Source organism: Dipodomys ordii, unplaced genomic scaffold, assembly GCF_000151885.1.
Source record: "Dipodomys ordii isolate 6190 unplaced genomic scaffold, Dord_2.0 Scaffold76, whole genome shotgun sequence".
Classification (NCBI taxonomy): domain Eukaryota; kingdom Metazoa; phylum Chordata; class Mammalia; order Rodentia; family Heteromyidae; genus Dipodomys; species Dipodomys ordii.
In genome coordinates, this window is record NW_012267292.1 from 4246389 (window position 1) to 4272353 (window position 25965).

A 25965-nucleotide genomic window follows, 5' to 3' on the forward strand; every position below is an offset into this window, starting at 1 on the left:
GGTAAAGCACTAGCCTTGAGTAAAAAAGCTCAGGGACAGTGCCCATGGCCTGAGTTCAAGCTTGAGAGCTGGCACAAAAGGAACAAAAGAAAGAAAGAAACAAAAAGTAAACAAGAGAAAAAGAAGAGGAGGGAAGAGAAAGGATAGAAAACCTTTTAAAAACTAGTATAAAACAAGTTGGTTCCAAAAATACAAAAATAACCAGTAAAAATAAGGTTAAATGTGGCACCTAATCAAAATTTACCAAGTATGAAAAGAAGGGAAATGATGAAAGAAAAGTTAACCAAAACTGACAGAGAGGTGGAATTTGCAGGTAAGAACATGAACCATATGACTGGCTTTCATTATCCAATTTGAATGGCTTAAACAGTTCAATTAAAGAGCCAAAACATGTCAGAGCAGATTAAAAAAGACCTAACCATATTTTACTTATAAGAAGTGCACTTAAAATATGAAGACATAAATGAAAAGAAGCACGTACCTCAAGGCTAATCAAAACCATGTATTGATTGGGAAAATTGGAGTTCAGACAATAGTTTTATTATTACAGGCATCAAATATTCAGGAAGATATAGCAATTCCAAACTGTATATTTTATAAAAGAATTTCATAACACATGAACAAAAACTAATAGTAATAGAAGAAAAATTTTTAAAAATCAACATAGTATTTAGATATTCCAATCCACATCATGGCAAAATACCAACAAGGATATAGAAAATTTATTCAATACTATTAAACTTGATCTAACTGATGTTAATAGAATTTTCTACCCAAAAACAAAGTAGTACCTAATCTTCTCAAGAGCACATGGAACATGCACCAAAGTAGGCTGCAAAGAAAATCTCAATAAGCTTAACAAGATTATAGTCATACAAAGACTGTTCACTGACTAAAAGAGAATTAGATCAAAAATCAATAACAAATACATCTGAAAAATCCCAAATATTTGAAAGATAAATATACTTCTAAACAACTCATGGATCAAAAGATAAATCAAGAGGTAGTTGGTCAGAGATGTTAAGTGCCTGCTATGTTAACTGAGACAAGTTTTATGGATAATAACATACCTCAACATTTTAGCAAATTATAAATGTTAACTGTGGGTCTTATTGAATGTCTATTATATTTCAAGAACTCTGTTTTATTTTCCTCTATGCTGGACACTGGTGGCTTATGCCTATAATCCTAACTACTAAGGAGACTGAAATCTGAGGATCACAGTTCAAAGACAGTTCAGACAGGAAAGTATATGAGACTTATCTCTAATAAACCACCAAAAGGCTGGAATTGAGCTGTGGCTCAAGAGGCAGAAAACTAGCCTTGAGGAAAACAGCCTTAGCAAAAAAAGAGACAGCATCTAGGCTCTGAATTCAGCCCCAGGATTAGTACAAAATAAATCCTCTAAATCATTATTCTAATTTGAGGCAAATAATTTTTCCACTTTCATATTAATTTCACAAATAAAATTGCATAAAATTTGCATCAAGTATACCTCAGTAATTGGCCTAAGTAGATAGAGAAATAGAACTGTACTAAGAGATTATAGGCAAGATAATGGCAATAATCTAGAAAATTAAATTAACACACTGGTGTGTAAATAACAACAGATAAGAAAAATATTAATGCTATCAGGAAACCAGGCAGTTTCAATACCTTCAATGAACAAAAGAAGAAAAAAATCCTCCACACTAATTTCCCTGTCAAATATTGGTGCTGCATTGTAATTCTGACACATTCAATGAAGGAAGAAGAAGGAATTGGTATCTATTGTATGTGTCTGCAATTCTGTGCTATATTGCAAACATCTCATATATGCTTCCTAAGAACCCAATAAAGTAAGCTATATAATTTCCTCCAGCTCTGAACTTCAATGGTTGTTTTATCAATTGAGTCTAGGAAACTTTTCTGTCTGGGCTGGCTTGAACCACAATTTCCAGATCTCAGCCTCTTAATTAGCTAAGATTACAGGCAAAAGCCACCAGTGTCCAGCTCAGTCTCCTTTTGACCCTCTTATTGACAAGGAATCTGGGGGAATTCTGGACTCTCTAACTGATAAGACATTTTTCCTGAGGACACCTACTTGGAAGATCAACCACATGCCTCATTCCCCAAGAACCACTAAAACAGTAACTAGAAATAGAAAGGTGTCAAACCCCATAGTGAAACAAATCAGAAAAGGAAAGAAGAGCAGAAGAAACTAACAAAATAAGAAGGCAAATGGAAGAGGGGGTTAAGATACAGAAGAAAATCCAAAGGTCAGGCTAAGCTTAAAAAAGAATTCAAAAAGGGGACGATGGCCTCAGTAGATGAATGGATCAAGAAAATGTGATATATATATATATATATATATATATATATATGTACGTATATATATATGTACGTATATATATGTGTATATATATATATATATATATAATGGAATTCTATGCCTCCATCAGAAAGAATGGCATTGCCCCATTTGTTAGGAAATGAAAAGACTTGGAAAAAATTATATTAAGTGAAGTATTCCAGGCCCAAAGAACCATATGTCCCATGGTTTCCCTTATTTGCAATAACTAGTATATGTCTAGGACAAGCAGAAAAAGTCATAAAGCTATGTACAGATGACCATATAAGATGATGCTAAGAGAAATGAACCCCAAGATAGGGACATAGCAGGTTTATTTTTCTTTCTTGCTATTGTTTTTAATGTATTTATAATGTACTATGTGATTTTTTTTGCTTTTTTAGCATGTTCTTCCCCCACCCGTTTTCACTGTATTTGATTCCAGTGACTGCATCTTTTTTTTTCTTTTTTTCTTTTTTGGTGGTTATGGGGCTTGAACTCTGGGCCTAGGCGCTATCCCTCAGCTCTTCAGCTCAAGGCGAGCACAGCTCAAGCACTCAAGGCTTGAGCCACAGCACCACTTCCAGTCTTCCAGTGGTTTATTGGAGATAAGAGTCCCAAGGACTTAGCCAGGCACTGGTGGCTCACGCCTGTAATCCTAGCTACTCAGGAGGCTGAGAGCTGAGGATCACGATTCAAAGCCAGCCTGGGCAGGAATGTCCATGAAACTCTTATCTCCAATAAACCACCAGAAAGCCAGAAGTGGCTCTGTAGCTCAAGTGGTAGAGTGATGGCCTTGAGCTGAAGAGCTCAGGAACAAAACCCTGAGCCAGATTTCAAGACCTATGACTGACAAAAAAAAAAAAGTCTCACAGACTTTGCTGCCCGAGTTGGCTTTGAACTGTGATCCTCAGATCTCAGCCTCCTGAGTAGCTAGGATTACAGGCATGAGCCACCAGCGCCTGGCATAGATGAGGACACATGGAAAACAGATTTTTTTTTGGGGGGGGCGGAGGGGAGGTCAGTCATGGGCCTGAACTCTGGGCCTGGCTGCTGTCTGTCCCTCAGCTCTTCAGCTCAAGGCAACTGCTCTACCACTTGAGCCACAGCACCACATCCTGCTTTTCCTGCTTATGTGGTGCTGAGGAATTGAACCCAGGGCCTCATGCATGCAAGGCAAGCACTCTACCACTGAGCCACCTTCCCAGCCTCCTGCATCTTGTATATACATTTTTCTAATTTGGGGAGGGGAAAGGAAATAACAAAATGTTTAAATAAGGATACAGGTTGACAAATGTACAAGACACTATGTTGAAAATGAACTTTACAACTTGGGGAGGGCGGGGGGAGGGAGGGATGGCAGGGAAAAAACAAAGGAGGAGGTAACAATGCTCCATAGGAAATGTACTCATTACCTTACTCATGTAACTATAACCCCTCTGCACTATACTTTTACAATAAAAACATATAAAAATGGGAGACAATGAGTTTCTTTATAGAACCCCCACAAACCTCTTAAGTACAAGATGCAGAATTTAAAATAAGCAGATTTGTTAAGGTACAACTTTGAATAATAAAAATGCTAACAAATTTTCTTCATCACTACAGCCAGGCAACTCCTCCTTTATGTCATCAGAAGATTGATGGTTTGTGGGTTCAAGGAAATGGAATACATGGGTACCAAGGTTGACAATGTGGATTTTAAATATCAAGAATCATTTCATGTTCTCATAGTGATTAGTAAAATTTTCATCATTCTCTTTCGTTTTTTTGTCACAGTGCTGGCAGCCAAGTCCAATCCTTTCCTCCATTTAGAGAATTTCGCTCTTTAGGCTTCAAAATAACCAGCCTGCCTTACAGAAGAGATGCACATCTGTACCAATGGTTGAAGATCATCCCAGGGAAGAGTGGCTTGTCACCTAGTCACTGTCACCTGGTCACCTAAAGGGAAGTGCTATAGGTGACAGGCAAGCTCTTGCGATGTGAATATTTTAGTGTCTCATTCTCACATAGAAATCGACAGCCGATCAATTAAAAGAAAAGAAAAGAAAAGAAATCAACAGCCGAACTTTACAACTTTGGGGGGGGGTTGCGGGGAATATTGGGTCGGGGGGCAGGGGAAGGATGGGAAGGGATAGGAAGGGGAAACAAAGGAGGTGGCTACAATGCTTGATAAGAAATGTACTCATTATCTTGCCCATGTAATTGTAACGCCTCTGTACAGTATTTTCACAATAAAAAAAAAAAGAAATCGACAGCAAGAGGCTGAGACCTTAAAGAAACTTTCTTATGGAAGATAGATATCGTTCACAGACAAGAGAACTCAGCGGAATTAGAAAATATTGATTCAAACTCTAAAATAAAGGACTCACCTTCAGTCAAGAAAGTAGATATAAGAACAACGAACTATTTTAATGAATATCTATGAAACCAGGAAAAGTTTCCAGAAGTTAAAAATGTGCTAGTGCTTTAAATAAAATTAAGAAAAAAATGTCAGAAATTAGAAGAGAAAATATATGAAAAGATTATAAAATTAGGCAACTGTACCAAAGGAAAATAAAACTATTAAGACATTTTAGAAAGAGAAGAAACCATAAACAATTTGAAATGACCAAAGAAATAATACAAGAATGTCTTCCAAAATGTCTACTACCAACTAGAAAGAATATGCTGAATACATAACGACTTTTTTAAGTTCCTAAGTTCTAAAGTCTCAATAGTATTTCAGAACACTAGAGCTAAAAACAGAATCTTACAGTTTACCAATGAAAAGGGAAATGGAGAAAAATTACATTAAAAACCTTGAGATTTTTTTTCTTTTTTGGAGACAAGCTTTCCCTTAGTACTCCAGGCTGGCCCTGAACTAGTGTTCCTCCTGCCTCAATCAACCTCCTGAGTATTGGCATTACATACATGCATCACTATCCTCAGGTTGGAAATCTTTTTTTTTCAGGGCGGGGGGGGGGGCAGTCATGGAGCCTGAACTCTGGGCCTGGGTGCTATCCCTCAGCTCTTCAGCTCAAGGCTAGTGCTCTACCACTTGAGCCACAGTGCCATTTCCAGCTTTTTTCTTATTGCTTATGTGGTGCTGAGGAATCGAACCCAGGGCCTCATGCATGCAAGGCAAGCACTCTACCACTTAGCCACCTTCCCAGCCCCTGGAAATATTATCTAAGTCATTTTCCACAGTAATCCAAGAAGTGCCTACTAGCAAGAATACACAATTTAAAAAAAAAAAGCAAGACAAAGCAGAAAAAAATAAAAAATCAAGGTGTAGAAAGATCAACCAACCCAGAAAGATGCAGACAAATATCTTAAGATGAACAGAGTTTCCTATATCATAGAACAAATGCAAAGACCAACCTTGGGTTGTGTAGGTTTGATACTGAGAGACACAGAAGGAGACACTCTGGTGGTTTTTAAAAGCAGAAATTTGTAGCAGAAGGGAGAAACAAAAACTTTCGCACCACAGAAGAGAAACAAGAAACGTCCATTGTCAGCCCCAAACCACTCAAGGTGCAGGCATTCTAAGGAGATGCTGACAGTCCCACTGAGGGGAAACAATGTCAGGACCAATCAAAAGAGATTAGAAGAGACACCAGGTAGAAACAGAAATCATGCTACACCAGTGGGAGTTTTTATGAAGCTTTGAGTTCTGTTTCCTAGAACAACTCACAGAACTGAGGAAAACAGTTTCCTGACTAGGTTATTGACTTATTATAAAGGCTAAAACCGAAGAAGAGCCAGATAGAAGAGAGCAATGCACAGAGCATGGGATGGCAGGAAGGTTGGGGTGAAGAGCTTCGTGCATCAGCCTGAAAACTCTGTATGGATCCAGGGAGCTCTGAGGTTTTATGGGGGCTTTGTTATGTATGGTGGCTGATTAAAACATTTTTCTTTAGTGATTAACTCTCTCCTCTGGGAGAAGGTGATCAGTTGGGGTAAGGTGGGTAACACTTGAAACCCTTCAGTCACACAGTTGACTCCTCGACAACCAGCCCCATCTAGGAACTGCCAGTTGTCTTATTAGGATATGCAAGACATTCCACATCAAATATATATATTTGACAGCTTAACCAAACCAAAAGTTCCCTATAATATAAATGGTATAAATGGTATTACCTCACAATTAGACAATTCATGGGGAAATCTCTATTATCCCAAAGACTGGCACAGCTTCAAAAAAAAAACTTCCAGGTTCTACAGAAAAAGAAATTTCCATAGAACTCTACTAAGTCAGATCATTATTAGTCTGTATGTATAATTATTTTCATGTAAACCAGTATGATTTTTTGTGCCAATCCTGAGGCTTGAACTCAGGGCCTGGGCACTGTCCCTGAGATTCTTTTTCTCAAGGCCAGCACTCTATGACTTGAACTGCAGAGACACTTCTAGCTTTTTCTGAGTAGTTTATTGGAGATAAGAGTCTCACAGACTTGCCTTCCCCGGGCTGGCTTCAACCTTATGACCCTCAGATCTCAGGTAGCTAGGATTATAGGCATGAACCATCAACACCCAGCTCAGTATGGTTTTTTAATTGACATTAATTAATTGTACAGGAGCCTTCATTTTAACATTGCCTCTTATTCATAATGGCCCCTCTACATTGTCTCCTCCCTATTCTCATTTCCCAAACAAGCCTCATCATGTGGCTTTCATTTTTATATATGTATATAAAATATTGTGTTGACATTAGCTCCCTTCCTTTTCCTCATTAATCTGCCCTCTCACTAATATCTACACTCCTGATAAGAAATATTTCAGGGGCTGGGAAGGTGGCTCAGTGGTAGAGCGCTTGCCTTGCATGCCTGAGGCTCTGGGTTCAATTCCTCAGCACCACATAAGCAAAATGAAAAAAGCCGGAAGTGGTGCTGGGCTCAAGTGGTAGAGGGCTAGCCTTGAGCTGAAGAGCTGAGGGACAGTGCCCAGGCCCAGAGTTCAGGCCCCACGACCAGACCCAAAAAAAAAAAGAAATATTTCAACTTCCTACTATTCTTTCTTGTTAAAATTCATGTTTATTGTTCTAAAAGGGTTTCTTCCACTAGGATGATGTTCATAGTAAAATGAGTCACTCAGGGGCCATTCAAAGCAGGATTTCATGGGAGTCTTACTATAACTGATAGAGAAAAACTGAATAGAGTATCCATAACATCAAGTTGTACTTAGCAATTTTCAAATTTATGTTCCTTTTGTGAAGTATTTTATGACAGTCATCTTACTTCTCTGAGAAGTAGAAGCACTTTACATTGTCAGCACGTAAGATAGCAGACTTACCAGTTGTATTGTTCTGGAAACTTCCTTGCATATTCACATATCGGACTGCTTCACAAGTAATCCTGAGGAAACGTAGGAATGTTTGCCAGTAGGGTATTTGTTCCAGGTATATTTGGGCTTTTTCAAGTATGTGAAATACTCTGCAATCAGAAAGAATCCAGAAGAAATTAAACATACTAATGATTTTTCCAGATGACAGATTATTACAACCCATTTAAACATAAAATATGCATGGCAGTCCACATATGAATGACATTAGAATAGTGGAAATAGTTTACTCCATATATGATTTTTTTTTGTGAAGCCTGAACCCTGACTTAAAAAATGACTTAAAATGCCAGGCACTGGTGGCTCACACCTGCAATCCTAGCTACTCAGGAGGCTGAGATCTGAGGATCTCGGTTCAAAGCCAGCCCGGGCATAAAAGACCGTGAGACTCTTATCTCCAATAAACCACTCAAAAAACTGGAAGTGGCGCTATAGTTCAAGTCGCAGAGTGCTAGCCTTGAGCTGAAGAGCTGAGGGGCAGCGCTCAAGCCCAGAGTTCAAGCCCCATGACCCACAAAAAGAAAAAGAAAAAAAAAAGACTTAAAACCACTTTTGGCAATGCATATAGTATTGGAAAGAGTAAATCGAAGCCAGACACTGGTAACTCATGCCTGTAATCCTAGCTACTCAGGAGGGTGAAATCTGGAAATCATGGTTCAAAGCCAGAGTAGGCAGGAAAGTCTATAAGACTCTTATTTCCAACAAACAACCAAAAATTTCAGAAGTAGAACTATAGTTTAAGTTGGAGAGCATTAACCTTGAGCAAAAAACAAGCTTAGGAACAGCATCTAGGCCTAAGTTTAAGATCCAGGATGGCACCAAAAAAGAAAAAAAAAGAGGAAATCAGGAGTTAGGAAAGAAGATAATAAAGAGTATAATATAGAATTAATTTTGAGGCCAAGAAAAATATATTCTCTACTGTGTGTGTGTGTGTGTGTGTGTGTGTGTCTGTCTGTGTGTGTGTGTGTCTGTGTGTGTTACCATGAACTTCCTAACAGCCAAGGGAAGTGGAAAATGATCACATATATAATATGCATATGCTACAAAATAAAAACAAGGTAAAATTTCTGGAGAAATATGGTGTCAAAGAGATGGCCCAGCCTAGCACTAGAAATCCTAATTACTCAGGAAGCTGAAACTTAGAAAACTACAGGAGCCAGCAAGGACAAAAAAGTCTGTGAGGCTAGCAAAATGCTGGAATGGAGGCATAGCTTAAGTGATAAGAGTGTCAGCTATAGGCAAGAAAGCCAAGTAAGAACACAAGGCCCAGAGATCAAGCCTCTATACCAGCACACAAAAACAGAACTTATTACCAGCTACGTGAAAACTGAATATGTGAGATTAACAAGAATTTCAATCATTGGTAGCTTGGACTAAACTAAATTTTTGTGAAAGATTAAGCCAATAGTTAAGCTTAATGGAAGTGCTTAATATGTTATAGTTGTAGATGTTTTATAATAACATCAATAGGTTAATCCCTTTAAAGTAAATTAAGTGATTTTCTAATAGATATCCAATAAATTTATTAGAAACCAAATGTATTATGTGACCCATCTTTGAGTAGCACGGGTCAGTTGAAATCATGTTGATAACCAAGTGTTGAGCAGCTTTCCATCCCCCACATACTCACACTGTGGAGACAAGTTGATGCTCACAGCTACCCCAAGAAATACCGTCCACACTTGAGGCATCAGCACGTGGTGGTTGGAAGAGCCGAGAACAGGAAAGGCTCACTTCTGACAGCTGCATCTCAAGTTCCTTCCAGCCCAACCTCCCTTCAGATACTGTGGCTGAAGTATTTGTGTGCCCAGTAATGACTTCTTGCAGAATATGATCCTTAATTGAAAAAAGAAAATGTCCCTTATAAACCATTAAGCCATTCAAATATGGGTACTTGAGATCTAGCTTACCTAGTCTCACTTTCCAAGGGGTCCAAGTCCACTGTGTATCAGATATCCTGTAGGAAGATGGTCCTCTAAGGCATAGGTCTAGGTTTCAATTTTTTGTGTGCTGGTCCTGGGGCTCGAACTTGGGGCCTGAGTACTGTCCCCAAGCTTTTGTGCTGAAAGCTAGTACTCTATCACTTTGAGCCAGAGCTTCAATTCCAGGTTTCGGTAGCGAATTAGAGATTAGAGTCTCACAGACTTTCCTGTCTGGGCTGGCTTTGAACCATGATTCTCATTTGTCAGCCTCCTAAGTGGTGAGGATTACAGGTGTGAGCCACCAGCACCTGGGTAGATCTGAATTTTATCATGTTCCAAGTTACGCCTTCAAACTGAAAATTTACCCAATAACTAACTTATCTCACATTCCACTTAATGGTGTCTTTTATTGGTTGAGACCTTAGTGGCACAGCCATGTGAGTTACCTTGTCTCCCCCAAATAGTCCTAATGAACTAGACCTAAAACTTACCCTGTGGTAAACCCCTCTCAGAATGCATCCAGGCTGGTTGACTTGCACTTACTCATTAAACTCAGCAAAAGTGAACTTGTGCCAATTCTAGGCCTACCCTTTCTGAGCAGTGGTGACAGGCTTTACATGCTGCACTTCTTTCTCATTTCTGAGATTCCTGGATCTTCAGATAAGAAATCCAGCTACCTGGCTGAGGGACCATCTGGGGAGAAAAGAAACTCTGACACTAGATTAGAAAGGGGAGTTTCTGATCCCTAGGATTCCAGTTAAGCATCCAAGCAACAATCCCTCTGGCCAATCTTATGAACAGCACCTATAAGGCCATCAGAAGAACCACTTTGCTGACCCATGGACACTTAGAATCATAAGAGTCAAAAGAAGGTGTTTTGTTTTCCATCACTGAGCTCTGGGGTCTTTTGTTAGAACACATCCCCTAAGCACCATCAGAAAAGCCATCTCATATGTAAGTGACCTAGAAACCCCAAATGCCATGCAGGCTAGGAGTTGGGCTCTATAGATAAACAGAAATTGGGAAGGGTCTTTCTAACAGGAAAGAGCTTATATCCACCAGCAAAAGTAGATTTGCTTGCTTAGGTGACTTCAAGTACACTTTTGGGGGGGATCTGTCTAGCATCCTTTCCAGAATTATATTGCTTCTAAATTATATACTTTACTTAATGTTAATAAACTTCTTTGTGATAGAATTTCAAATGTTGCACTCTAATGCACTCATGTCTTTTGCCCTAATTAGTCAGGAGAACATCTACGTGTTTCCATTTCCTTTGACATGCATTGTCAGAGAAGATGCTACAAGTCCTTGACCTGACTGAACTATGCACACATTACTGTACCAATTTTCATTTTTCTATGACATCATTTACCTTTTATTAATTTCATTATTTTGTTTTATTTCATAGTTTTATGCAGAAAGTGTTCTTTTCTTTTTTTTTTTGTCAGTCATGGGGCTTGAACTCTGGGCCTAGATGCTGTCCCTCAGTTCTTCGGCTCAAGGCAAATGCTCTACCACTTGAGCCACAGTGCCACTTCCAGGTTTCTGGTGGTTTCTTGGAGATAAAAGTCTCATGGACTTTCCTGTCTGGGCTGGTTTTGAACCGCATTTCTCAGATCTCAGACTCCTGAGTAGCTAGGATTACAGGCATGAGCCACTGGTGCCCGGCTAGAAAATGTTTACTTTAAATAGGTAACTCTGAGAGAAAAAACATGATTATGATATTTACTTCTGGCTCTAAAAGAATGAAGGCTAGTCTAGAACATAATGTTCTTTCAGAACAGACAACTACTCATCACTCACATGTGAGCATTTGATAAATTCAGCCCAGTTCCTGGGTGGTAGGAAAAACATGCTTTTCATAGCCTATGATCAGTAGAAGCCATAGCTTTGCTACAAATTGACCAATCACCAAACCTATCACCCTATTTTTCCCCCAAATGCCACTAGAAACTGGAGCATGCTAGAGACCAGAAAACCAGAGAGGCAGAAGTAAGTGCTTTAAAATTTGGACTATGGCCGGGTGCTGGTGGCTCACACCTGTAATCCTAGCTACTCAGGAGGCTGAGATCTGAGAGTCAGAGTTCAAAGCCAAGCCTAGGCAAGAAAGTCCCTGAGACTCTTATCTCCAATTCACCACCAGAAAACCAGAAGTAGAGCTGTAGCTCAAAGTGGTAGAGTGCTAGACTTGGGCAAAGAGGCTCAGGGACAGTGCCCAGCTCTTGAGTTCAAGCCCCACAACCAACAAAAAAAAAAGGAAGTTTGTGGTATAATGAGTGTCAGGCAGGCAGGTCTTGGCCAGGTAGATGACAGATTCACTCCCAAGCAATTAGACCAAGGGATGAAATTAAAGGGCAGCCATGATTCCATTTGTCAGAGGCACAGACTCACGTGACCCCCTCCTGAGTATTCCTGTGCTGTACGAGGTTATGTGTGCTGGAAGGCGAGGAGAAAATTTCTCCATAGTGCTGGCAACAATCAGGGCACCTAGCCAGCTGCAGCTCCAGCGGGAAGGAGAAAAATCCTTCTGAGTCTGGGCAAAAGTTTGGACGCCCTGGCCATGACCTAGGGGAAGGCACCTGGTTGTGCTCTTCATGCCCCTTCCTAATGGTGCCATAAACACATAAAACATTGGTGCCTTGTATATCTCTTGTTACCTTTTGGCCTCATATATTTCTTGTAACCGTTTGGCCTTGCATATCTCCTTCTGTAACCTTCTGGCCACATGTATCTCCTGTAAACTTTTGGCCTTGGGAAACTGTGGCATGCTCACGGACTAAGATTTACTTTCTTTGAGTGTATGCCATACATAAGTAAGTGGAGCTACCCAATAAACTTTTGTCTATACCCGCATGCTGTGGTCCACTCTCTGCCTACCAGACACTGTGGTCCCACGTCTGGCTGAGGAATCAGCAATACCTCTTAACCACTTTCTTTGAACTATATAGGCTGATGTCAACACAATCTGTGTCAAAATTACAGTTTCAAGTGTTAGCATCTTCAGTGAATTTAACTTGAATCATGAGTGTAACTGGTACTCTTGGAAGAGATCTAAAGGTGGAATACTTACAGCATCTTCTACTGCAGCAAGCAACTTGTTTAAAACACTGGTCTCATTGACAGAATGGTGACAAAACAATCTCCAGAGGTCTCCCAAGATGCTAAAGTTCCCAGAAGTGAGGAGAGCTTCGGAGGAGGAGTGCACATTGAGGCAGGTAACAGTAGCATTCTTTGTCAGCAGCTAAAAGGTTAATGACAATGGAAAGGGGTAAGTAACATTTCAAGAGGCTTAGTTGTATGCATTCTAGAGCTACCTGTAGAACTAAATAATGGAAGTGTTACAATGGAAGCAAAGTTCTTTTAAAAAGCTAGCCTAATGTTCACTTTATTTTGCTAGCAAACTCATCATAAGCAACCTTGAATATTGGATGAGCTTCTTGAATGTTTTATGAAGATGGCTTAAGTATAATTCTCAGCTGTAGTTTACCTGCTTTAACTCGCCAAAGAACTCATCTTTTTTAAGTTTCCATCTGTCTGGTCCACTCTGTACAGAATCGTTTGCTGAAGTCTCCAGGGAAGTAAGGATTTCTGCAAGAACAATAATTTGACTCATTACTCATCGAAGTTAGGCTTCTTCTAAAACTTGACTTTGATGCATGGCATGAATCATTAACTTGAATTCTTAGGCATTTCAATAAACTTGTTATCATACATTTCCTTGTCTTTCTCAGAAAGCAAAATGGGGGAAGTCATGGTAGTACCATTTCTCCCTTTCTGAAGACTCTTTAGGAGGCGTTTTTAGTTGAGTTTTATTTCTAAAACAACCAATCTTATTTTTCTTCTCCTAAGAAGATGAAAAGACTATAGTCCACTTAGTCAAAAGGGCCAGGCATAGTGTCTCATGCTGGTAATCTTAGCTATTCAGGAGGCTGAGATCTGAGCATCTCAGTTCAAAGCTAGGCCACATAGAAAGTCATGAGAATCTCATCTCCAATAATCACCAAAAGACCAGAAGTGCAACTGTGGCGTAAGTGACAGATAAGTAGCCTTGAGCACAAAAGCTCCAGAACTGGCCAGTTCAAGCTCTAGAACTGGCCAAAAACACTTTTAAGGCATATCTGACTTCCACAGAGGAGGAAAGAATCAACACCCACCAGAGTCAATGTAAGTTCAGAGAAGAGCTTTCTGCATACCCAGGAGGAACCCGATTCTCTGCCTCAAGCCCTCTGAGGAGCAGAGGAACCAGAACTTAAGTGATTCATTTGGATCTTTTCAGCTTAGGAATCCTTGGTGCTATGTCTCCATGCATATGTTAAACCACATAACCCAGCCCAGACTGCAAATTCTGGTGAGGATACATCTGGAGGTGCCTTCACTGTCAGCAATGACACCAGAGTAAAGCATAAACTGTCACACAGCTCCAGCATGACTTAGCTCCAGATTTTGTAACACCGTCAGATTGTGGCAAGTCCATACACCAACAAATGTCACGCCAAATGGGTGACAAATGACAGCAGATCTGTATACCTTTGACAAAATGGAAATCCTGGGCCATGGCATTTCTGACAGCATCATCCAGCTGCTGAAGTCTCTGTACACGTGGCCACGGGGGCAGGTTGTGCAGTACAATCTGAAATATCTGTAGATGGTGAAATCTGAGGACAAACATGCATTAAGGAAAGGAAATGGAAAGTTGTTCAATGAGCCAGCTAGGGACATGAGCCCCCATGCAAAGGAAATACTCTACTTCTTCAGGCAGTGTGTTCATACAGTGAATGCCTCTCTTCACCTACTAACCAGGTACTTGACACATTACATTGTTTCAATCTGCTGACTAGAGGCTCTTTTGCATACTGGAGTAAGAAATTATTCCCCAAATAATATGTATGAGACCCAAGGTAAAATTTAAAGGGGGGCTGCCCCAGGGGAAGATGATTCTGTGTGTCGTAGAACCTAGATGGAGGTCTGAGAAGGGCATCAAGTGTTCCTATCTGTGAGTGGTGTGTGTATTCAAGGGTCAAACATTGCTGGAGTATTCAGAGATTTCCTGTTGTGTCTTTGGCTCACCAGCATCTGCACGCCCCCCTGACCCAGAGCATAATTGAAAAGCTTCCACGTCTCAAGTTACCTGATGAAAGCAACTTGAGCAAGAACAGATAAAATCTAAAGAAGGTGAAAAGGTTTGTAGAGACACCAAGTCCTTCAGAGTAAACAGGATGGCAATGCTTTCATTTGTTTTGGTTGAAATTATCCTTTGAAATATAAGAGAATGTGAGTAATTGACTACAGACACAGGGTGGGAAAGAAGGGTATGACTTCCTGGGCCAGAACATTGATTTAAAAAAAAGATTTCCTGCTAAGTATGAGTGAGAATCTTAAAAAAAAAAAAAACTTGGACACCAGTAACTGCTTGATTTAAATTGGAGAAAGGGAGTATCTAACAGAACTCATCCTTTGTATGAAAGGTTGTTCAAACATTGTTGTCACAATTATACAAAAGTAATGAGTAAACCAACTTTAGAATCTCTGAGACAGAGTGGCTCATACCTGAAGCCAGCTGAAGCAAGAAAGTCCATAAGACTCTTATCTCCATTAAACTACAGAAAGCCAGAAGTAGATCTGTGGCTCAAGTGATAGAGCACTAGCCTTGAGCACAAAAACTCAGAGACAGAGCCCAGGCCTAGAGTCCAAGCCCCATCAGTGGCAAAGATTAATTAATTTAAATAAACTTTGAAATCTGTGGACCACCCCAGATATGGTCACTCCAATACCCCTATAAAACAATATGACAGCAGGAGTGATCCTCACATTCATCCTAAGGTAAATTTGTTGTAGTTTTATTATTTTTAATTTTATAAATGAGTTCTAGTTTCCACATATGAAAGAGAACATGTATCCTTTGTCTTTCTGGGCCTGATTTATTTCATTTAACATCATTTTTTCCAGGACCATCTATTTCTTTGAAAATGATGTAATATCATTCTTCTTAATGGATAAATTTCCATTGTGTACATATACCACATTTTCTTGATTCATTTGTTCACTAAGGGGCATCTGGGCTGTTTCATATCTTGGCAATAGTTTTTAAATGAGAAAACAGGGAGTTCTTTACATGAAAGGAACTTAAAATGTGTGTACTCATTTTAGAACATGTGCTGGCACTTTCTCACATACTAGCAGTCTTCCCACTAGATTACATTTTCTATTTGAGATGAGATCATTCATGTTAGCCAGGCTGGTCTTGAACTCCATAGATCCAAGATATCCTCCCCGAGCTCCAGATATCCTCCCTGAGCTCCAGAGAACCTTCCAGGTAAGCCTCTCAAGTGCTGGGATTACAAGCAGGTGTCACCACGTCTTCAACATGACAGTCACATCCAGATTGCCCCAGAGGTCTACCCCAGTAACACTCTACAATATGGTGCTGGCTTTCTCATTTGCTAACTAGGAATACGTTGTCTAACTATAGTTTTGCAGAAATTGTTTATACCGTATCATGAATTCTTGAAAATTCAGTGTTGTCTAACATAGTCAACAACAGAAGGAGGGAGATGTGTCTTACAGGTGTGGAGACAGATGGCTGTCTTCGGGGTCGTTAGCTGCCAAGCTGTCACTCAGGAGAAGCAGTGCCGTGTGCAAGGCTCTGACCACCTTCTCTGGCTCACTCTCTTCTTCAAACTGGTCCAGGAGGTCCTCCAGACTGTGTCTGATGCCTGTGAGCATCTTCTGAAGCAGGTCACCCTGCAGCCACTGGTCAAACACCTGCATATTTAGCAATTAAAATGATACTACTAGTACCACTAGTATCTGAAATATTGTACTTTGTTTAAAAAAATAGTAACAGATCATTCTAGGTGATAAAAAAAATTTTAGTTATTTTGGCAAATTCAAATGTGTGCTAACAATTGCATGATGACTACTTCGAACTTGAAGAATACATTGGCAGCAATGGATAGATACAGCTTCTTAATGAATCCCACAGTTCTTTCTTTCCAGTTCTCAAAAAAGAAAAAAGAGGGAGAAGACAACAGCATAATGAAAAGTAATGTAAGTTGAAAAGTAATATGTTTAAGATACCTTAAATGTAGTAATATACCTTAAAATACATGATATCCTTAGTATATAATGACTGGATACAACTTTCTGATAGGGCTTCAAGAAGATAATTAGATCCTGAAGACAATTAGAATTGATGTTCAGCATCCTCATTATATCAAAATAGATCTCTTGTGTCCAACTGAATAGTGAGAAAACATGAATGATGCACATCATATGTGCAATTGTGTATTTAAGTCACTCAGAGAATGCACAAAGCATTTGCCTGCTCTGATGCTGATCATTTCAATTCAGTTCTTAGATCATGTTAGTGCTAGATAACCTCTAGCAAGTGAAAACCATACCTATGTTTATTAATCATTAAAGATTTTTAACGCCCATTAGTGCATATATGAGGGGAGATAAAAAGCTTTAGAAAAGTTCATTCTTTGAAGGGAAACATGAAAAAAAGGAATGCAATGCCTGACAAAGAGAATGGGAGAAGGCTGTATGGGAGGGTTCTGTGTAGTCTCTGTGCTGGCAAAGACCACTGAGGGCATCCATAGTCATCAGCTATCCAAAGACCAGGGTACCTTGTGGCACATCAGCATTTCTGACACAAGCCAGAGCTTCCTACCTCACTGTTTGCCTTTGAGCCCCGATCACTGTTTTTGCACAGCCATTCCAGACAAAATATGAAATAAAGCACAAGGCAATTTGAATGTTTGTACACAAACATCCATGGAGCTTTTCGAAGTAGCCCTGGAATAGTATCATGTGCAAATATAACCGCATGAGTCCAGGGATCTCAGCTGTCTGTCTGCCTAGAATGGACTTTTCGGTGATTTTACTAAGGGCCTGCTGATCTGCCTGTAAACATACATAAGAGAAAGCAGCCAGGCACCGGTGGCTCACGCCTGTAATCCTAGTTACTCAGGAGGCTGAGATCTGAGGATCGAGGTTCAAAGCCAGCCCAGATAAGAAAGTCCGTGAAATTCGTATCTTCAATAAACCACTAGAAAACCAGAAGTGGTGCCGTGGCTCAAGTGGTAGAGCGCTTACCTTGAGCTGTAGAGCGCAAGGACAGCACCCAAGCCCAGAGTTCAAGCTCATAACTGACAAAGAGAGAGAGAGAGAGAGAGAGAGAGAGAGAGAGAGAGAGAGAGAAAGCACACAAAACAGCAGGGATATGGGGTCTCAAAGGCTTTCCACAGATGGCCAATGACAAGGAGGGGAAAGAAACTGATCAGAACATTGCAGACAGGCAGGCTCTAGGATTGAGCATCCACACAGAAGACAGCACCTCTTTGTAGAGTTGCAACCAGCTGATTGCATGGATGAGATAGTTTTTAGCTTCTGACCACTCAGGCTGACAATCTCCACCATGACCCTTGGTCTCAGCTTCATCCTCAGAAGTGCTGGACAAGGCTGAGCACACCATTCTCTCTAAGAAACCATCGGTTGGAATCTGGCAACAACATGGAGGAAAAAGGTTAGAAGTCATTTTTTCTAGAATGTTCCACTTCTAAAAACAACACCATAATCTTGCTGAAGTAAAAGCTCTTCTATTTGCCTGATTGAAGGAGTGGCAGGTGATAAAGTTCCTCTTATAATGTCTCTGTCACTTACCCTGGGGGGGGGGGAATTTCTGTAGTTAAGAGAGAAAATTGATTTCTATGTCTCAAGTTTGGGCACAGCTGTTTCTCCGGGAGGAAGACATGGAGAAGATGCAAGCGTTGTCCATGTTCGCTCTCCCTTGCAATGCAATTATGGGACAATCAGCTTCATTGATACTTTGGTTGGACAAAGGTGCTATGCAAAGAACATTCTCTTTTCTAATTACCATCTGTTATTTAGCCTAAAATGGTGTCTGCCTCCTGTTTCTTTGCAAAATCCAGTGCCCAACTACAAAATTTAACCTAGTTTTTCTCCTGTTTTTCTGTGTTTTCTTAGATTAAATTGTAGGTCTAGCCACTGATCCCAGAAGATTGTAGTGAAAATTACCTTTATTTCATAAAAGAATCTCTGGTTAAACCTCCCAAAGGAATTCAGACTGGCAGTCACCTTAGTTTTAGCCCAGGAAGACTCATTTCAGATTTACAATTCCTGGAACTATATAATAGTCAACTTAGGTTCACTCGTCCCCTACATTGATGGTAGTTTGTTACAGCAGCAATAGGCAACTCATACATATAATTTACAATATCCATGAAGCTTCCTGGACAACATGATTCTGGTCTTCCATGGACACATAATGTGGTTTCTCCCATTTTCCTTTTAATACTAATCTCAAAATATTTACCATCCTAAGATAAAAGTCTTATATAGTCTAACTATATTTTAAAATTTGGGCCACAGAAAGGAGAGAATTAGAGTCAAAGTCAGTGAACCAGGGTTTCATAACTCATCTACAACACTCATAAATCATATTATCTCATGTCTCCTCTTCTTCCTCCTCCTCCTCTTCTCCTCCTCCTCTTCTTCCTCCTCTTCTTCCTCCTCATCCTCCTTCTTCTTCAGCACCAATGCCATCCTGGGAACCCCATTGTCATGACTTCATCTAGTCATAATTATCTCCCAAAGGCACTACCTTCCAATATTATTAACATAAGAATTCATACTCATAGCAAGTGTTACCAGTGGAGGGTTTACGCAAGGTCTTGAGAATACATAGAAAAGTGAGGAAAGGATGTTCTAGTATGTATTAAGAGCCCCCAAGAGGAGATTCTGGGTCTCTTCTAAACATTTATACTTTCATCTTGATAGAGGAACTGTACAAGAAAACCCCTCAACATGAAGGCAGGATGAATCACAGCTGCAGGTGGCGCTCTTGTTCCCAGGCCTGAAAAGCAGTAGAATCTCCAAATGGGCTGCAGCCAGAGAAGATGGCTCATCAGGTGAAAGACTCCAAAAGTCTTAGCAACATCAGTGTGACCTTCATCGCAGGGGACAGCGAATCTAATCCTGTTTGGGGAAGTGCTGCTCAACTTTGGCTACCCCAGCTGGACTTTTTGACCTGTACCTCCTACTTCCTGTACCACGCCTGTCTCTTAGCCTGGAATCTCACACCATCCCTGACTTCCTCCCATTGGCTCCCAGTGGTTCAAGTGTCATAGCATGTTATTTCTTAACTGTCTTTGTATACTGGGGTAAAATGACAAGCAAGAAAAGGACCTTCCTAAAATATTATATTAAGTGAAATAAGCCAGGCCCAGAGAAACATAGGTCCCATGGTTTCCCTTATTTGCAATAACTAGTATGTGTTTGAGACAAGCAGAAAAAGTCAGATTAAGTTGATGTTAGATGAAATGAACCCCAAGATAAGGACTCAAATGTTTTTGCTTTTATGTGATTGTTTCTAACATACTTATAAGATGATTTCTATGTTGCTTTGTATGTCCCTCCTCCACAGTATAACCCCTGCTTTCACTGTATTTTGATGTTGGTATAATTTGTAGAGAGGAAGGGAAAAAACAAATCATTTAAATGGGGATACAGGTGGACCAACTGCAACAATGAGATGTACAAGTCGATATGTAGAAAAATGAACTTTACAGCTTTGGCGGGGGGGGGGGGGAAGTAGGGGAAGAGGAAGAGGGGGAGGGGGAGATGGGAAGGGATGGGAAGATGAAAGAAAGGGGGAGGCAACAATGCTTGATAAGAAATGTACTCATTATCTTGCCCATGTAATTGTAACTCCTCTGTACAATTAAAAAAAGAAACTCTTTGGAATAGTCAAACTATCATGTAAAATTGTGCAAGCAATGGAATCCCTGACTATACTTTTCTAATCTCAAAATGGAGATAGTATTATTATCTATTCCTGTCCATTATTGTATAGATTTTAAGAGTCCATACTACTTAGGATGATGAGTTTACCTACTATTAGAAATAAAAATATTAAATAAAAGTGAAGCAAGCGTTGCTTATAAAATATTCTGCTTTAAAACATTTGTAACTGTGAGAGAAAAATAAAAAGATTATGTGACAAAGACCAAAAGAAAGAAAGAAAGAAAAGGACCTTCCTAGAAAAGCCAGAGATACAAGGAGTCTGCTGTTTCTAAGACTCAGATTTTAGTAGAAGCCACCAATCTGGCTTCCATCTCCCACTGTCACCTCCCACCTAGTCCCAGTCCCTCCGTTCCCGTGGAGCAGTGTTTCTAGGATCCTTCAATGGTATCAAAACTCCCAGGTACTCAAATATCCTAGACTAAAAAGCATAGTATTTCCATATGGCATACAGACATTCTCCTACATCAAATTATCTCTCCATATTAACATTATATAAATACTTTGTGAATTGTTGCTATGCTATAGTGATTGGGCTTTAAGGACATGGGCAAAGTCTGTACATGTTCATTGCAGATGTGATTTGTTTTTACTAATGTTTTTTTCTCTTCAGTTGGTTGACCCGAGTATGAAATGCAGAGATTCACAGGTCTGACTATCTACGGTCATTCTCAAGGTGAGATACAAAAGTATGAGAAACAGGCTCACAGGCATACCTCCTTTAGCTCAGATGAATAATTCAGGATGTGTTCCATTTGAAAATCATCAAAACCAAATCGGGATTTGAGATCAGATTGGACTTTCTCTGGATCCCAGACGATATTCTGCAGGGAGAGGTGGTAAGCTGACTCTGAAACAACCAATCATTTAGAGCGTAGTTATTTTAATATCTATCTAAATTAATTCAGAAAATAATGTCATTTTTACTTCTAATGGGAAAGCAAATGAAAAACAAATACTGCATTAAACAGGAACAATGAAGAAAAGCGATCACAGTGTTTACCCACTGACCTTGGGGATACCTTCCAAGACTACTGGTGAACACTAAAACCATGTATAACACCTAACTCTCTGTACACTGTGATTTTTTCCCTACACATGCATACCTGTGGTCAAGCTTATTTTATAAGGGAACATAAACTACTACTAATAAAGCAGGACCATGATACAATCTGCTATAAAATTACTCAGCATCACTACCCTTGTATCTTGGAATCATCAAAAAGAAACACAGGAGTTACTTAAACCTAGTACTAGAATACCACAAAGTTAGTCTGATAAGCAAGAGTACTATTAGCTTCTTGCTAATGTCAGGCTGACCATATAGTTTGGATATACTAGATAAAAGAATAATTTTTTTCTCAGGGCAAAGTAGAACAGAGAAATGTGAGACTTCCTCTTATTAGTTGGACAGTCATACAATTAGAAATTGACTGATAGTTTATTTCTGAAATGATCATTGTAATATTTTTTGGATTGTAGATGATGATGACTAACTGAAACTACCAAAAAAATCAAAGCCATACTGATGACTGTCCTGGATTCTACAGAGTTTGGTGAGATGTCATGGGCCTCTTAGTATATATGTTACAAACTTTCTGAAGGGTAGTTTGCAAGTAATTACAACCATTTTATAAAATTTAAATCAACAAACTCAGTTTTACTTTAGTAAACCTATCTCAAGAAACATGGATAACTGAATAAAAATTGAACCTACAACCACATGATTGCATTTGTTTTGTACTGTTTAAATATTGAAAACAAGTTAATCATCAGGGAAAAGGATACATTACAGTGATTTCATAATATAGAATGCTGTACAGACTTTACAAACATATTTCTAAAGATTACATAAAGACAGATAAATTCTTTCAACTGATATCATCAAGGCATGAACACAAAAACTACTCACATTACTACCTAGAGGTAGTACACCTGAAATACAAGTCTCATACTTCCAAGATTTGTCTTAATCTCCAAGAAGCATAGCAATTGCAAACATTGAAAGTATGAAATACAAAACAAACCTTTCTCTGAAAACCTAGCAACCAGATAATTTTAGATTGTGATTCTACAGCCATCCACTGATCACCTACCTGTGCCAACTACTCTTACAGTTTCTAAATTAATGCTGTGAACATTACAGAAAAACATAATCAGAGAATTTGCCATGCAGAAAAGGATGAGGCCAAGGGGACTTCAGGACAGTATTTAAGATGGCCCAGAATCCAAAAACCCAGGACTCCTGGCTTTAGTTTAGTTGTATGTGCATAGGGAAATTACTGGTTTCTGCTATTAAAATTAGCATTATTGTATGCTCAAGAGGTATCAAGTGCTAAGGTAAGCATTTGCCACACAGCCACCAGCAGCGCCACCAGCAGCACCACCAGGGAGATCCTAAAATTACCCTATTTGAAAAAAGAAGCCGTTAGACATACTAGAAGTGACACTTTTAGCAACACTTTATACTAAGGTGATTTGGTTCCCAAGCCTGAACTATTAATATTACTCCTCGAAATTAACTAACTTCAGACACTTAGACTACTCTAGAATTATTTAGAGTTCCAAAAAAGAATCCGAAAATAAATGGGAATATCAGCCTACAAGTAATTATGAAAACAATACAAAATCAATCCTTAGAAGAGAACATTGACTCTGAAATTCAGGGTCAGATAACAAAGTGTTCAGAATACAAAAATGAGCAATTTCAATAAATGATATGAGTGAAGTTGTCCAAAGCCACAGGGGCAAACCACCCGTTTCCCATTCAGGCATGGAAATCTGCTTAAGAGGCAAAAGCATCTTTGTGGAATCAAAAGAATTAAAGACTTTCTGTTTGTTTGTAGGTCATCAAGCTTGAACTCAAGGCCTAGGTACTGCCCCCTGAGCCTTTCCACTCAAGGCTAGCACTCTATCACTTTGAGCCACAGCATCACTTCTGGTTTTCTGGTGGATAATTGGAGATATATAAGAATCTGCCTAGGCTGACTTTGAACCTTGATCCTCAGATCTTCCTGAGTAGCTAGGATTTAGGCATGAGCCACCAGCACTGGGAAATAAAGATAAATTTTAGCAGTGGCTGTAGAGTAAATGGGCAGAAAATTGGTTTCTTTTCATTATATTCTTAATAGTATGTTTTCACCTGTAAGGTAAACTGATAGTTCTTTTTCTTTTTTTTTCCCTCCTTATATGGGTGCTGAGCTTTGAACTCAGGGACCTGGGTGCTGTCCCTGCTCAAGGCTAGCATTCTACCACTTTGAGCCACACCTCCATTTCTGGCTTTTTGGTAGTTAATTGGAGATTAATATGTCATGGACTTTTCTCCCAAGGCTGGCTTTGAACTGAAATCCTTAAGCTTTCCACCTCCTGAGTAGCTAGGATTGCAGGCATAAACCACCAGCACCAGCAAAGTTTATTGTTCATATTCGGATAATGTACAAAAACTCAAACTTCCAAATGAGTATTAAAATTGTCAACGAAGCATTATATGTCTCCCACCCTACCTCTGAGTTTTTCCTGAGCATAAGAAACAGTGGGAGTATAGCTCAGCAATACAGAACCTATGTAGCAGGCAAGACAGCCTGAGTTCAAACCCCAGTACCACAAAAAAGATGTTATTTTCTACTAGTAATGACTGCAGAACTCTGCTAGAAAGTTGGAATTCCAGATTTCCATTCAACTTCTATGTTTTATTTAAAGAAACAATTCTTTTCCACTCAGATGCTTTAATCCAATCATTTTGTTGAACATCATCTGAACTGCACATGGATTATCACACACACTTTCAAGTGGTAAACCATTTTGCCACACAGCCATAGCCCTTAGAGGCCCAGCGTACCATTCACTACCGCTCCATTTTGCTGCAGAAATGTCAGCGTCGAGATGGTCACGTTGAGCACAATCTTGGAAACCTGGGAGAAAGTCTGGTGGTATTGTAGCCAATCTAAATCTCCCAGAGATGTTAAGGAACTGGAACCAAAACAAACCAAGGCAGTGTGAGTTACTAGTCTACCAAACAAGCAGCAGCAATTCCAAATGTACTTCCATCAGGCATTGGGACCCAGCCCTGTTGTAAGACATGGTTGGACCATGTCTTACATGTTAAAAGCCTCTTGGCTTTTATGTGACCCTAACTCATGGACAAAGACTAAGCAGGAGAGGAGAGGTTCCCCCCTTCAAACACTTGAAGAACTGTCCTTTACATAGACCTAGAGTTTGAGATAACCCTACTACAGAAGTTCTTTAACGCTCAATCCTTGGATCTTCCTGCCTACCTAGAGCTGCCAGTAAGGGTAGCCAGTGCACGAAAACCAATCTCAGAGCAAATGCAAAGCCAGCATGGCTGTTCCAGGTTTAAACAACCAGTCTAATACTTGGACAGCAGCCTTCAAGGATGATATAGACACCAACCTTCTGTTCTGTCTTATCCCATGGATTTGAGCCCATTAGGGATTAATCTCTGTTCTTAAACTTGGTGTGTGTGTGTGTGTGTGTGTGTGTGTGTGTGTACGCGCACGCACGCACGTACGCTCGCGTGTGTGAGCCAGTACAGGAGCTTGACCTCAGAGCCTCACACTCTGTTTTGTTTTGTTCACTTATGGCTGGTGCTCTACTATTTGAGCAATGCCTTCACTTCTGGCTTATTGCTGGTTAGAGATAAGCTTTTCACGAACTTTTCTGCTAAGGCTGGCTTCAAACTAGGATTTTCAGATGTCAGTCTCCTGAGTAGCTAGAACTACAGGGATAAGTCACCAGCACCAGGCTTATTCTTAAACTTTTTCACAGAATAGGGGCCTTTAGGCATTGGGAGCAAATATATATAAGGCATTTGTTTATTAAGTATCAACATATTATTTTATTAATATTTAAACTTATAGGTCAGAAAAGATATTCAACTTAAGTAGGGTGTTGACACAATATAACTTAATTTGGAAATGGTGCTTATTTTTAAAAACGGAAAATGCTTCAGAAATGGGGTTCTCTAAAAGGTATCCCAAACAACATGGTGTCAGGTCTTTATGATATCTTCGATAACTGTGGAATAATTTATTAACTTAGATGATTTTGTTGGTTATTATTTTGGTGTCATTTTCTTTCTTTCTTTCTTTCTTTCTTTCTTTCTTTCTTTCTTTCTTTCTTTCTTTCTTTCTTTCTTTCTTTCTTTTTTTTTGGCCCGGTCATGGGGCCTGAACTCTGGGTCTGGGCACTGTCCCTCAGCTCTACCACTTGAGCCACAGCGCCACTTCCGGTTTTTTCTTTTTTGCTTATGTGGTGCTGAGGAATCGAACCCAGGGCCTCATGCATGCAAGGCAAGCGCTCTACCACTGAGCCACCTTCCCAGCCCTGGTGTCATTTTCTAATTGCAAAAAGAGAGAGAGAGAAAGAAACCTTGGAAACAACCAAAGGTCAAATGTTATAATTAATCAGTAAAATGCACCAAAACAGAATATTATATAACCATTAAAAATGATCTTTTGAAGACTGCAGTAACCCCAGCAATGTGAGCATGATAAAGTATATTTTCATAAATCATGGAGGATATGTTCTGAACAAAAGCACTGCTCCAAC

The 25965-nt window shown here is 39.6% G+C and overlaps 1 protein-coding gene across 1 annotated transcript in view; it reads right to left on the reverse strand.

Annotated features, from left to right (window-relative positions):
• Abca13 (ATP-binding cassette, sub-family A (ABC1), member 13) overlaps positions 1-25965 on the reverse strand; it is a 394418-nt gene that overhangs the window by 321903 nt on the left and 46550 nt on the right. Inside the window, exons 7-15 of the mRNA XM_013024383.1 lie at positions 24236-24366; positions 21114-21247; positions 17912-18076; positions 16136-16335; positions 14101-14228; positions 13061-13161; positions 12644-12814; positions 9282-9487; positions 7604-7743 (exon numbers count right to left, since the gene is read on the reverse strand). Of these exons, the coding sequence (XP_012879837.1) occupies positions 7604-7743; positions 9282-9487; positions 12644-12814; positions 13061-13161; positions 14101-14228; positions 16136-16335; positions 17912-18076; positions 21114-21247; positions 24236-24366 (1376 nt within the window). The remainder of the gene's footprint in view (positions 1-7603; positions 7744-9281; positions 9488-12643; positions 12815-13060; positions 13162-14100; positions 14229-16135; positions 16336-17911; positions 18077-21113; positions 21248-24235; positions 24367-25965) is intronic.